General features: G+C 38.2%; 1 protein-coding gene across 1 annotated transcript in view; it reads right to left on the reverse strand.

Annotated features, from left to right (window-relative positions):
- Positions 1-14,421, reverse strand: part of LOC121305066 (polypeptide N-acetylgalactosaminyltransferase 17-like) — a 23,492-nt gene extending 9,071 nt beyond the window's left edge. Inside the window, exons 1-5 of the mRNA XM_041236592.1 lie at positions 13,356-14,421; positions 10,208-10,391; positions 6,266-6,432; positions 4,981-5,155; positions 4,307-4,544 (exon numbers count right to left, since the gene is read on the reverse strand). Of these exons, the coding sequence (XP_041092526.1) occupies positions 4,307-4,544; positions 4,981-5,155; positions 6,266-6,432; positions 10,208-10,391; positions 13,356-13,593 (1,002 nt within the window). The 5' untranslated portion in view covers positions 13,594-14,421. The remainder of the gene's footprint in view (positions 1-4,306; positions 4,545-4,980; positions 5,156-6,265; positions 6,433-10,207; positions 10,392-13,355) is intronic.
- Between the last annotated feature and the right edge of the window lie 1,242 nt (positions 14,422-15,663).

The following is a 15,663-nucleotide window of genomic DNA, read 5'->3' on the forward strand; positions in this document are numbered from 1 at the left end:
TGTCCAGTCCAGGTCTTTAATCCAACCACCTTCTAAATGAGCTCACTGAACCTGCTAAAGCCCAGTGACCTAATTTAGGATTGGACTGGAACATAAATTGAATGATAGGTGGCAAATGGGCATAATGTAGTAAACTTTCACCTCAGGAGGCTTGGGTTCATCGCCACAAGTTAAACAAGGCTTTTATCTTCAGTCTATCTCAAAGTCTATTACCACACACCCATTTGAGTCAGTACTTGAGCGAGACCAAGGACTACCGTAAAACATTTAAACAATTAAACGCCTTTAGTGTTTATTTACAACAAAACACATTCAAATACACCAAGAGGTTTGTATGTTGTCTTCTTTCAGCAAACTTAAAATTATCAAAACTTAATAACTTAATAACTGCATTAAACAAATATGCATTACATTTAAATAAAATATGTTTTATTATTATTTACTAATCCCGAGAGTAACTTTCATTGGGCTGTGGATTTACTGAAGCATATATACACCCAACCCCTAATAGGTAATGTTTTGTGAATTGGATAAACACATGACATGACCCTTAAACCAGAGTGCTGGTTAATTCTGCACAGTAAGCATACTTACTGATAACAAATATCAAGTACTGATGTCAAGCTAGGCTGTGAGAAGAACTGTGCCGAGGCATGTGAAGCTCTATGACCCGTTCACACTTCTGGGCTGGCTCTGGGTCGACGCATATTTAGGTCAGCAACCCCCTTCACATTTGCGGTTTAAGGTGCCTTTGGGCGTTTGAAAAGTAGGTCTAAAATGTGGCGAATTGCTTGTGTTTTTTTATGGAACGATCGTCTGCCCTCAGAATGGAAGAGCTACCAGGATATACAGTAATCCTTGATTTGTAGCAGATGTTTCTATATGAATATGTATTTTTTCAATGCAACACAGTAGTAATTTTATGGTACACACATATATATATATATATATATATATATATATATATATATATATATATATATATATATATATATATATATATATACACACACACACACACACAAATACCATATATATATATATATATATTATATATATATATTATATATATTTTGACTTAATGTTATGGTGTATCAACAAATACTTGTAGTTGAGAACGGTATTTATGTGTGTAAAAGCAAGCTGCTAAATCAAATGATCGGCATTTGAATGTAAAGACACAGACTTCTGTAGCTTTGAGCGCAAAATAAACTGGTGGCTGAATACGCCAAGCCGCCAGCATTATTGATCATTCCTGAGCTCCACAATCCTGCAGTTTTTGTATTTATTGCTTAGTTGCTAAATAATAGGAAGAAAAAGCAATTGTGACAAATGGAGCAAAATTATGAATGCACTGCAGCACAGCATTCACCTTTCTAGTTACCTTTCGTGCGCATGGCAGTATGGGAGTGTCTACTGAGCTACGTAACCAAATTGCTCATGTGATACGAAAAGGCAGCCCTAAGTCTGCTTTGCCTTCATATATATATGTAAAGGCCGGCCCTGGCCCATATCGAAATGGTGGCTTAAATCTAGGCTGGTTCTGGGCTGCCTTTTCTTTTTTGGAGCGTTCACATATGAGAAAAGGTGGCCTTGGGAGTGGGAATGGGGTCATAGATCAAATGCTTCCAGGCTCGGCACTTTCTAGCGAAGGGCAGCGGACAATTTAAAAACGTTTAACAAAACAACCTCTTCATTCATTTTGTCAAAGTCTGTGAAAAGCGACGGAGGGGACTGTAAAAGTCTTCAAGTCGTGTGAATTCCAAGCTGCACAATAGTGCTGCATCATTATCATCAACAAAACACAACTGAGATTCTCACCTGCACAATCTGTTTTAAACTTGTCCCTCTTCTGATCAGGACATAGACACAAGCAGGGATCGAAATTAACGCCGGCCATGCTGCAGTGGCCTTGGTTGCCCTTCTCAATTGTGGCAATGCCCCTCAAAATGTATGTCTATTCACAGCTATTCTGGCTGCAGTGCCCTTTTTGCTACAGAAGCTAGAGACGCCTATACATACCAAATTAGGCAGTGTTTGGATCAAAACAACAACATGATTACATGTTTGCGTGGTAAAGTCGCATTTTCTGCGACTAACTTGAATATGGTTCAAATGCCATTATCCCCTTATTTTAATTTCCTTATTTTTACCATAACGAAACCAAAACAGTAAGAAATAGTTTTCTACATTGTATTTTATTAGCCCATCTTATGTTAAAGATACGTTTGTTTTTTTCATCCATAAGTGCAACACAGCATTTTGTATGTTAGACGGGGGAATGATATTTCTGAGTTCTGTGAGTTCTTTCAGTGCAGGGAGCTATGTCCTCGCAGGCTTGAATCGAATCTGGGCTGATGGCTGCTGGGCTGGCGGGCCGCCCAGCGCCAATGCAATTGTTTGGATTGCCAGTGGGGAGGTTTAATTTCCCGGTCAGGGATCTCTCCGCCTCTTGGTGCACGGCTACCCCATCTGGCAAGTGCTGAATTGTTCTCTGTGCAGTCTCGGTGATAACAGCTGTGTGTGCCAATTTTTAAATTATAACCCTATGGGCACAAGAGTCATCCTCATGCCAGCAAGCCAGGTGCAACACAGGACAGTTCATATATTTAAAAACGTACAAGTTTTGCCAAAAAACGGCAAAGAAACAGATAGTTATTATTAAGTAAAACTGTGTTAAACCATTTCTGTGGCTAATACTTGGCTTTCTATATGAATCTGAAGCAAAATCACATAACATATCGCACTTTAGCCTTGACTTAGGTTCATTAGCCTTGGTGCCCTGTAAAAATTAATTCCTTTGTACATTTTGTGACTTCATAGTCCACTTATTATATTATTCTTGCCACTCTTATTTGCTTTGAGCTATAATCTTACATATGTTCATATGTAAACTTCCCCATCATCAAACAGTACTTGAGAAGTCCCTTCCTTCTGTTTTGTAAAATAACAATTGGAATCACATTGCTGTAGGATGTACAGCAGTGGGGTGCTCTGTAAAGCCTAATGCGAACCTGAATAGCTGTGCAGTTGTGTACCTTCACTGTCCAGCACTGCTTTATTGTAAAATCAATACCCGCTGTGTCTGCTTGTAAAGTGACATGAAAGAACAACTTACAGATCATGCAATCAGAAGCAATCTGCTTCCAATATTTTACATATGAGACTCCAAGCTGTTTCTTAAATATGTAATTGCTCCAGGAACTTCAAATGTACCTCAAGACCAGGTTATTTCAGAAAGGCTAAAGCTGATGGCCTCTCCGACTGGCAGGTTACTGACCAGAGATCAGCTCATTTAGAACTCATCTGTTGGAATGCTCCACTGTTTGCGCAAATCAGCTACCTGACTACAAGTCTCATTCCTGAGTGGATGGTTTCCAGTTTTTTTTTTTAACCAACCACACAGAATCAGGTGTTTTTATAGAAAACATAAATTATTGTTATTATTGTTTTTTATTTAGAGGGACCAGTTATTTTACGCCATATTTCTTCACAATTTAGAATGCCCAATTATGGTCCCCCACGGCCAAACCAATATGCTCTTTTTACACCTAGGAACTTGACAGTGGCTTTGAGTTACCAACCCCTCGGGAGGCAAAGACCAAACCTGTGTGTGTCTACCAAAGCTCTTTGGGCACCTAGTCAGTAGGGGCCACCTGCATGGGAATGAGGAGAAACAGTCCATGCCAGTTTTGCCTCCCCAACCCATGGAAGAGGCAGATTAATGCTTTATTTTATTTAATAAACAACCCCCACATATTGCAAATAGCTACCCCCCAATGTGTTTACCTTATTGCAACTTGTCAACGAAGCTTACAAAGTCGTGGATAGGCCCCCACACTCGACTGTATGTGATGCTAAAGATTTCATTAGGAACAGTGGAACAGTTCTTATGTTCTTTGTTTACACCGATAGTAACAGAAGCAAATTAACTCGGTCAACTCAATAAAAGGATTCAAAGCCAGTGCCAAGACATTTCCAAAAAACTGCAACAAACAAGTGACATACAGAAGTAACAAAACTGGCAATTTTACAGCAGCCAGATTCCTGCACCCAAAATATCTTCTGCAATTGAAATGTCAAGACAGTGTTCAGCAGTACAACAAGCTACTGTACGCCCACATTTCATTCAAAGAAAATGCTATTTAGAAACAGCAAGATAGGACAATCCACACAGTCTTCTTACTTTCAAACCTGACCAAGCCTAAACTGCAGACAGAAAAAGCATAAAGAAGAAAGTGGAAAAACACTGCAAAGGGGATTGTGTTTTCATTGACATTCAATATGAAAAAATATAGTCATTTTAAATATCTGATATATTCTGGATGAAGCATTGTTGAACCAACCTGATTGGTGCAGAAGCATCCCCCGCGTCCCACCACTCCTTGGGGGGGCTGATGTACATGCACCACAGTTCCCAGTTGTAGCCGTGGCCAGAGTTTTCATACCGCACCAGCTCAAACGTGTCCTGTTTGATGTTATCGATGGAGGGAAGAATGATGCGTTTTCGATTCTCTTTAATTCTCGACAGAACTGGTTCAGCCCTATCAAGAAAATGGAAGAACAAAAGAGAACTGCACTTAAACATTCATAAAAGCAGAGTCACAGTTTGTTATTAAATGAAAACACTAAGCCAGTGTTTAAGGATTTTAGATTGAAAATGTGGAAAAACTTCCTTCTCTTCACTCCATGTCAATGTATCTGATAAAAAACAAAACCAAGTCTGGCCCTTGAATACATAAATGCTAGCAGTAAAAAGTGTCAGATGTCATTTAGAGTTCTGTAGTTCCAATGTTAAGTCATTATGATTGTTTTCTATATCGTTCTTTAACTGGCTTTAGCTTGCCTGAGAATCCTAACTGCTAGGACTGAACAGACTTCCTCATTCCACTGCAGTCATGTGATCGTTTTTCTGTAGCTGCTTTCACACACAAGCGCTCACACGAGCTGCTTATTGACCTATGATATTCCTTTACTTACCATGAAGGTGTAAACTCTACATGGGCGTCAAAAAACCCTGTGACCTCCCCAGTGGCAGCCTTCCACCCTTCAATCCGGGCCCGGATCAGCCCTTCCCTTTTCTTATTGCGGACAATTTTCACCAGGCCGGGGTAGCGCTTGTTGACGTATTCCTCTAGGGGTCCCTTCAGCTGGTCTGGAACACACAGTACATGCAGACTGATTTGCCATGGGACTGAGTGTTAAATGCCTTTTATACACCAGGGCCAGGGCTTTGAGCATGGTATGCGTATGAGATATTAGAATGTATTGTCCTTATTTCACTTTGTATCATTTTGTGTTTCAATAATCACAAACTGGTGACTTTAAAAAAAAAAAAAAAAAAAAAAAAAAAAAACCTCCTTATAGTCTCAATATACAGTAGCACTCAACTCTACTGCAAGTACCAAAGTGTACTCATTAACCTGTATAGTATAGATGACAGAAATAGAAAACGAGGTAACACGCACAGGTGTATCTTTATTAAACTCATAGTAAAACCAGGAATGGAGCAAACTACTATGCAATGGGAGTCTTATTTCTATCCCTGAAACAGCTTTTCAACATGAAGAAAAACTTTCCACAGCATAGTAGAAGTATGAAATATGAATGCATTTTTACAATAATATATGCGATGTCTGTGCCACGCTAAGGTTAATCTTGTTGAAATTGGGTATGGTGCAGTTTATCATTTTGCACGATCCATGTCCATGATCCAAAGTGTCTCGTGGCATAATGTTGTATCCCATTAATAAGTCATATATTGAATAATTAATAGTGGAACATCTAATAACTCATTCAGTATAATACAATGATGTACTATTAATATACGAATTCAGCCAAATTCAATTTATTTAACTCAAGACAAGATGTGAGACAATTCTAATAAAAAAAAGATATTGAACAGCATTTGTCATTATCACCATAGGCTAATTATGTTGGATTATATTATAACATGAATTGGTTTATTTGTATTATTATAAACTATCATAAAATAAATAAGTAAACCCCCAGTAAGCTTTTATTCACATGCATTTACTGTAAGTGGTTATGCAAAACACAATGGTACGTTTGTTCCATGTAAGGATGAGGTTCACATCAAAAGTTAGAAAAAAGGAAAACTAAGAAATAATTGTTCATTTAACTATATTAGGACATTTAAAAAGACAACACTCAAAATGAACATCGTCCTATCCTCCATTCTTTAGCACATCAGTTATGGCGTTTCCATACATGCACTTCAAGAATACCACGAGTGCTCTCTCACCATCGTCACTGTTGTCATCCACAAGAATGATCTCCTTCAGGAGGTGCGCTGGCGTGTGGTTGACTGCGGAGTGCACCGAGCGCAGAATCACAGACAGGGCTTCGTTCACAAAGATGAAGATCAGGGAGATCTGAGGGAGGTCCTTACGGTAGGTCAGCTCTTTGCACCTGGGGGTTACGACAACAACGGGCAGGGTCAAGTGCAAGGCTGCATTATATTTATATATTGAAACTAAAGTATAACATAATGTACATACATAAGCACTGATCTTAAGACAGTTAGACATACATTTATCTCCATATAATCCCTGATTCTGATACTCCTTGTAACGTATATATATATATATATATATAATGTAGGGGAATAATTGCATAGAACCATTCCTGTACCTGTTTGTTGCTACCCTGTACTACATTTATTCACTGAGTTATGTTTTAAAATCTTTTGAGTTTATGATCTATTAAGTTTATAGAAATAAAGTAAATGTATTAAACTTCAGGTATGTGTGGCTGTGGTACTGTGGTACTGTGGGTGGTGTGACAAAAAGGAACATTGCTCCAGCTTATCTGTTAATTACCCCAATTGAGCTGGCTCCAGCTTATTGGTTGAAAGGGAAACTACCCTGTCTCTCTGTAAAGGTATAATAACTGTATGCTAACTCTGTGTGGCAGAACACTGCTCGGGCTTCCTAACACCGATGTGTTGAGCTGTTCTCGTTTGCGCAAACTAATAAAGCTTTATATCTCTGAACACCTGGTGCAGTTGGCTCTTTAAAGTTGCGGACCTGAAAAGTTCCATGACACTATATATATATATATATATATATATATATATATATATATATATATATATATATATATATATATATATATACCAAAAAAACTGAAAAATAATGTACATTTCAGTTATACAAAAAGGCTTTTTTTCAGGGAACAAATAATGGGTTAACAACTTACAGCTGTTCTGCAGCAACGGAAGTAAATTAAGTCTTGAAAGTTGATGATAACAATTCCTACAGGTGTCCCAACTTTTGTTGATTACTTAAAAACCCTCTGTCTGTATAAAAGCAGTGTTGAAACAGACTGTGTTACTACACCCTCTTAAGCATTATTTGGACAGTATTGTACTGCAGGAAGTAGTATATTGCTATCATAATGGCGAGAAAAAGGCAATTAACAAAGGAAGACAGACAGGCCATTATATCCCTTAAAAGTGTAGGTCTTTCCTTTAGAGCAATTGCAAAGAAAGCCAAGGTGTCAGTGAGTACAGTTTCCTACACCAATAAAAAGACACTTGGAAACTGGAGGAAACTCTGACAGGAAGAGGTCTGGCAGACCCAAAGCCACAACAGAATCAGAAGACATGTTTCTGAGAGTCAACAGCTTGCGTGATAGACGGCTCACAGGACAACAGCTTCAAGCAAAGCTTAACACTGGTTGAAGTAAGCAAGTCTCAGTTTCAACTGTGAAGAGAAGACTTCGAGCTGCAGGTTTGACAGGTCGAGTGTCCATAAGATGGCAAAATAAGAAAAAGAGGCTTGCCTGGGCCATGAAGCACCGCCACTGGACTACTGAAGACTGGAAGAAGGTCTTATGGACCGATGAATCAAAATTTGAAATCTTCGGTTCATCAGGCAGGGCTTTTGTACGCCGTCGAGTAGGCAAAAGGATGGTTCCTCGGTGTGTGACACCAACTGTCAAACATGGAGGAGGAAGCGTGATGGTCTGGTGCTCTTTTGCTGGATCCAGAGTTGGCAATTTGCACAGAGTGAGTGGCACCCTGAACCAAAACAGCTACCACAGCATTTTGCAGCACCATGCAGTACCCTCTGGTATATGCCTAGTTGGTCAGGGGTTCATCCTACAGCAAGATAATGGCCCAAAACATACCTCCAGGCTATGTCAGAACTACCTTAGAAGAAAAGAACAAGACGGTAGGCTTCAAATCATGGAATGGCCAGCACAGTCTCCAGACTTAAACCCCATCGAGCTGGTTTGGGATGAACTGGACAGAAGGGTGAAAGCAAAGCAACCTACAAGTGCAACACATTTGTGGGAACTTCTGCAACAGTGCTGGGAAGAACTTTCCGAACAATATTTGATTTCCATTTTAGAAAGAATGCCATGATTGTGTTCGGCTGTTATATCTGCAAAAGGTGGCTACTTTGAGTCAAAAATTTAGATTAAATTTTGTTTAACAAAACGATTCCAATATTTATTTTTTTATCTCCAATTGTTTATTTGTTCTATGCTTTAATTTCAGAGTACATTGAGACATTAAACTGCGTAAATTTCAATAAAAACTGGAAAAATGGAGGTGTTCTAAAACTTTTGACCTGAAGTGTGTGTGTGTGTGTGTGTGTGTGTGTGTGTGTGTGTGTGTATATATATATATATATATATATATATATATATATATATATATATATAAGTGCATCTCTATCCCTGTCGAGAGGGACATGCATCTCCAGTTGGGGATAACTCGGCAAACGTTTCTGCAAGAAGTCTTTGACGATGTCTTTTGTGTCGAGCTTCTTTGTAGTACAACTGTTTGAGATTAAAGTTATGAACGACCATAAAATACTAAAACAAATACTGCACTTACTGAATAAATGTAGTTTTTGGTGTCTGGGTTTTATGGTAAACCTAGTACTAATAAACTGCCACAGAACATCATCATACACACTGGGGGTGCACATAATTCTTCTAATGACACACTGAAAGAGTTACACTAATAGTTTAACTCTTCATTGCCATAAGGAATCACTCATCCTGCTTGAATGCACAAATCAACAACTAGATATGAAGTATCATTTATCAACTTAATTCTGAAGTCTTTTAGACTGCGGGTTATTTGATAGGAGCGTGATGTAAAAAAGAAACAAAATGATTAGGTTCCTATATTCTGATGGTAGTGTATCAGATATACAGTTATGGAAATGATGCTTGTCTGTAAGGCATACAGATTACACCAGTGGTAAATGACAGCGCCACTGTAATAGACATCTGTGACTGCAAATTCAATGGTAATAGGGAAAAAGATAAATAAATTATGAACTGGAGTACTGTAAATGCAATTGTAGCACAGTTATAAAACAACTGTGATGCTACTGTATGTAGCGACATATAACATATTGATTTATTACCCTAGTCATTATAAATTAGAATGTCTGTGTAGCACACTATGTAGTCCCTCACATCACTGGTTCATTTGTATTCTATTAGATAAAAAGCTGCATCCCCCTGTTCAACTCACACAAGGCAAGCAGTATAAGTGAGGGCTGATAGTATGCGCTCAGTTGGCAGTTGCTTCTATATCCAAGACTGTGCAGCACATTGATGTTTCACACAGAACTGTGCATCTCATCTCTATACTGTAAACACCCTTGGGTGAAGTGCAAGCTGCACACCGATCTAACACACAACTGTTAGATGTGAAGGTGCTCACGGGTCAGGTTTCAAAAAGCATAATTGAATCTCTCTCTTAGTGAGAGTCAAGGATGCAGATTTGAATACACTTTTGGACACACTTCCTCTAGTGCACAGCATTCCCATTCCTTCAGGCTATGTAGGTGACCCATTTCCTACCAGTCACTTTAGATCTGGGTACTTTGAAGAACAGCATCTTGTGATCTAATTACAGCACATGTTCATATTCAAAGCATTTGATAAATATAATTAGCAGAGATCTGCTAAACTACTGATTTAGTAATGGACTTTAAGGGAGTTTTGAAATACTGAAATTACAATTGTAACAATAACACCTTTGAAAACATCTTACTACACAAAATAATTTGTCATCTAATGAAAATATACTATAATAGAGAATTACCTCATTTAGTACTGTTGCACATGCAGGGAACATTACTTGTAAGGCAATCAAACATTAATAAATCAGCACATCAAAGGGAGGCCCGAGTCAGATTGCTGCTTCATCACCTACTTGCTTGGACGGAAGTCTGGAATGGATCTATCCAATGAAATCTTCTGGCTGAGATAAGCGTTGTACCCATACTTCTCTCCAAGGTCTTTGGCTTTAACCTGCTCATTGGGACTCAGGGTTGCAGACAATCCTCCTTTACCGCGCCCGCCATAACCTTCAATCAGCCCCAGAGACTTGGAAAGACCTGATGGAAAGATCAGGCTTTACTGAGACAAAGAGAAAGCAGGCAACTAAGGCTTTAAAAAATATTTTGAACAACATATTTGATTTTTGCATTCCTTCATTTCTTTATTTCAATTGTTATTTTTTTTCTTGAAAGCATTGTCTGCTACTGTATTTTTAAATACTGCACTTGAAAATAAAGGCTAACAATAAATACAAAAGTAAAATAAAAACACAATTCAACTATTCGTAACTCAGACTATGACTAAATACAGTAATCCGTCGTGTTTCCGCCCGTCGCAGATCAGCACTGACCGTTTATCAGCCTTGATCAAGCTCTTCAGCAACGTGACCCACGTGTACAGCGCTGATGCAAAATGGCTACAGGAAAGCGAAAGCGAGTTGTGCTTACAGTTTAAATGTTTTTTTTATTTTCATAAACCTGTGCATTTTGCTGTGGTGTAAATTACCCAACACTAATGTAAGTGTATACAGCAGTGTGGCAGGGCAGGAGCCCTGCGCATGAAGAGGGTTTTTTTGTGTAAATTTATTATGTATCAACAAAACACATAATTTTATAGTTATTTTTTTCTCCTGTTTACTGCAGACTTCAGTATTGAACAACAGCAGCTACCTTTTGAATTTCCTACCAATAATGTAATATTGTATATGGAAGCTTGCTGCCAGACAGAGGTATTGGAAGTGACAAAGGCAGCTTTTACATTTTTCTCCTCAAAGCATAAATCGCAAAGGCTTGCAACCGCAGGAAGCTAGCTTGTTTATACTTAAAAAAAAAAAACACAGATAATTTTCTGTCCTATACACTTTTCTGTGAAAAGAAGAACGGAACAAGTGTGCCTTGGCAGTTTGCAAAGTAGGCTGAAAAACAAGTTTCCGATCGTTTCGCGTGTTTGATAAACGCGACCTGGTTACGTTACTGTTTGAAAGTATACTCGTTTATTGTATTTGAAGCCTGCTTTATGCATTTAAACATCAGGCAATCAAGGCCAAAATGTTCCTGCAACAGTTTAAACACAATCATTACTGCGTGAAAAGAAATTTGCAACAATATTTGAAGTATTAAAAATGTCATCAAATAAACCTCCATGCTTTGCTTTGTGATACTTGGCATCTCAGCCCATTGAACTAAGTGAAAGGGGAAGGGCTGAACACGAACCACAAACCATACAGTTCAAAGACAAGTGTCTTCTCATTAATCTAGAGAGCAAGCTCTGTAATCAAGAAGCAATCAGTATTAACTGATCAGCTGTTAGGAGAATTATTACTTAGTGTTAAGTTGAAAATGTCTGTGTTTCTTATTTAAAATTGTATCTTGCATAAGGTTTCAATGCTGCACTGTCTGAAACTTCATAGCGTTCTTGGTAGTGTTCCAGTTTAACTTGAATGTGTAACTAGGGTAATTATGTCTAAGCTTGGGGATTTATCATTTGGAACTGTCTTAGTGTGCTTTTTTCTGCAACATTAAATTGGGTTGTCAGAATGGTCTTCCTTTCAGTGAAGATGTTTTTTTGATGGTTTCTTTCCTTTACTGTGACTTAAGTGCTGATAGTTACCTTTCTGTGTTCACCATTTCTCAAAAGATATCTTGGCTAAATATGTACGCCACCATTTTCTTCTCAAAAGGACTGCTATCTCTTTTAAACTGGATCATAAAATGCAGCTTATTTTAGACTTGTACACATTTTATTACATTCTAAATTCAGTTTTAAAGAAATGCCTTAAAGTTAGCCAGTTGTTTTATTTCTACTGGTAAATAAGTCCACCCTGCAGCGATTGAGCTGTACTTATTTTGGACTTAACAAATAGTCTAATTGTTTCTGGACATAATAGGGCGATATCTGGCTATAGGGCGCATCCTGCATTCCACGTGGGAGTGCCTTTTACCGGATGAGCCACTCTGGAGCCCCCTAACACTTTCCATTATTAATCTCAAAACATTTTTGGTTAATCAATTGCCTGTTTTAACTGGGCTGCATGTGTAAAAGCAGCTGGTTGAGAGAGCAATCAGGGAGAAACTTCGTGGGGAGAGAGGAGCGGAGCTTGTTTTGTTCGTTTTAAAAAAAAAAAAAAAATGCCTAAATGCATATTTTATCTGTGACCTTTCCTGTAAACAAACTGAACTGTCAGCTAGGCCTTCCTTTCCATTAAAGCTGAAAACAGTACACAGAGGAATTTTATTTTAGTGTAAAATTTAACATGCAATACTTTACTATGCCTTGAAGCGCCCAATCTCTGCACAGTGGACAACACAGGCAGATGTCATCCTTTTATTTCCTACTGACAGTCCACTCTGTGCCCAATGATAAAGGCATAATAGCAGCAGCTGCCTGTGGATTTCAGTTACTGTCTCCTGTCTAAGTATACACAAAAGCTGCTGGCTTTAGATTGGCTCATAAATCCTTAATTGGTAACACTTAGAAAATGAATTATAGTGTATCTAATAAGCAGATTTAAAAACAAGTCTTTCTTTAAATTAAAAAAACAAAACAAAAAAAAAGGGTCTTGTCCTACTTGATTTCCAGTTTTGGATTGGCCCTACTCTTAAAGTGACAGCACATATTAAGACTATCGTAAATCAAATAATAAGTGAAAAACCCTGATCAGCTTCTAAATGGATATATGTTGCCATGCTTCATGGGTTCAGCTGCTCAAAAATTGAACTCCAAGTTGGCTACTTTGTATCACCCTCTTATACGTGATCCAGCGCTCAACTGGATATTAAAGGTTGAATTGGGCTATAGGGATACATCCACATGAGTAAAATGCATTAAAACAAATTGAAAGGAAAGTGTTAAACTTGACAGGTTTGTGAGGCAGGCAGCTACTATGTTACAATAATAGGCTGGAGGATTGCAAGTGATAAGGAGAGAGAGAATTCACAAAATATAACTGAAGAATATCTCATGTAGGAATCTATCAGCTCTTTAGAACAGAACAGTACAGACTAAAAAGGAATCTCACTCACCATTGAGTTGCCTGTAGACCACCTCTTCCAGAAAGGAGAGCCTCTTCAGTACTGTTTCCTGACTGGCTCTAGAATCCTGGCTTGTGAGGTTGGAATCCTTTCTGGTTTGCACCGATACCACTTGCTCTGTGTTTATGATGCTTTTTGACTTGCATTTGGTCCAAAAAATCATAAAACCAGTCACTAACATTAGGTTTAGCACCAGCAAACCTCTCCATCTTCTCAACAAGACAGCCATCAAAAAGTTGTCGTTTGGAGCTTTTACCAAACGTGTGTGTGTGTGTGTGTGGGGTGGCTGGGTGGGTGTGACAGATTAAGGGTATGGTAGATAATAATACTGTACATCCAATATAGTGCTGCGCATATATTAAGGGCATTCAAGTTTTAAAAAACACATCAGTCCAAAAGAAACGGCACAATGAAACCCGATGTTAGAATGAACAGTTATCGAAGTACATTTTAAAAAAACCAAACATGTATTTTAAAAGAACTAAACATAAAATATAGCCCTGAGGTGCCTCTGAACAAAATACAATCATAAAGTAGAATTTAAGTTTCATTTAAAATGCTTAGTATGATCTTTGAATGCACGATGGTTTCACTGTGGCTACTTTAATTTAAAAGAGCTATCAATTGATAATTCAAATTTACAGAGATGTTAGAAAACACGGCAAGGATGTGGTCACCACGTAGGTCTTGTGATAGCGGTAACCTCTGTCTAATAATAGTGTTGTCATTTAGTGTAAAACGCAATTGAAATTGTCAATGCGGCACAATTAGTTGCGCTGGTATCCCATTTTAATTCCCAAATAATCGGCATCTGTGGGTTCGTTGTGTGCACATCATTGCACTTGAGGATCCTTGGTAATGTCTTTCAGGGATGTGTTAGAATAAAAACGCAACATCATCTCTCCGCTGTGTAAAATAGGTAACAGAAATCAAATCACGTAGAGTAATCGGATGAGTCAGTCTCCTGCACTTTGTAAATATCTGTTCCCATTCTACAGGGACATCTTTTCTGCTTTTTCATGAGGTTTTTTTTTTTTTTTTTTTTTTTTCTTCTCTTGAATCTTGTTATTTGTGCGATAGCAATTACTTGCACGAACTGGGTGGTACGAAATCCCGGACTGGATCTCGGAATAGACACCCTCACATTAGTTTGCTACAACAGGGTAAAGACACAGACTGCGTAGATCTGTAGATAACCCAAAAAAGCAAGGAAATACATTTTTATTAATTTGTTTATGTAGTGAAAACACAATTATTGGCTAAGGAAAAATAGTTTTCACCAGCAGATTTAGTAGTACCTTTCTAATTGGACAAATAACTGTCCCAGAGAGTGTTTATCTATATACCCAATCTATCCAGTGGCGGCGCTAGGCACAAGAAGACTAAGCAATTGCTTAGGACCTCAAGCAGTTCAAGGTGGCCCCGATTCGGGGAGATTTTTAAAAATTTCTAACCAGAATTGTGCTTTTTTTTAGCATTGCACCAATTTGAATATGGGTTATTGTGTTTTTTTTTTTTTTTTTTTTTAATGACGTCGAGCCTGAAACACAAATTCAGATGCAGCATGAGACGGGCGTCACTGACAGTGCGCAGAAACCGAATACAGTAGACCGTTGCGTATCCGACTGCGGTGGGAACTTAGTAAGGCGGATATGTAAATAAATCCTGTTTTTTTAAATACTATTTGGCGGAAACACCTCCCCCGAATGTGGTCCACTTGAGCAGCAAATGCACTGTAAACATTTTGCATATGGGGGAAGGGGACACACACTTTCATCCAGAGTTCATAACATTTGCTGAAAGGCGAAGCGGTGAATGCTCATTAAAAGAACACAAACGCGAAACCAAAGATGTCATTATCCTGACCCCTATTCTGTTACACGGTTCAATGCAGATGAATGATGAATGTCAGTACCTTTGTCTCTTGTTCTTCAATTACATTACCCCATACGTAGGTGTTGGTGTTGACCTAACATCATCCAACCACACCACCAATGGAAAATATTAGTATCAATTAATTTGTTATAATGAAACAGCCAACTATTTATCAGCGTGATCACACTGTCAATGGGACCATACAGGACAGCTTGTTGATTCCAAGTCAGGAATAAGTGTGTTCTTCAACAAATTATTATTATTATTATTATTATTATTATTATTATTATTGTGACCAAACCTTGTGGCTTAATTCACAAGGATACAAGTTTGTCCTGTGCCGCCTATATACTTTATCACCGAGTTTCCTTTCGATAGAATACACTTTGTCTTGTAGTAGACTGAGTTATAAAGGCAGGGCTCT

Source organism: Polyodon spathula, chromosome 41, assembly GCF_017654505.1.
Source record: "Polyodon spathula isolate WHYD16114869_AA chromosome 41, ASM1765450v1, whole genome shotgun sequence".
Classification (NCBI taxonomy): domain Eukaryota; kingdom Metazoa; phylum Chordata; class Actinopteri; order Acipenseriformes; family Polyodontidae; genus Polyodon; species Polyodon spathula.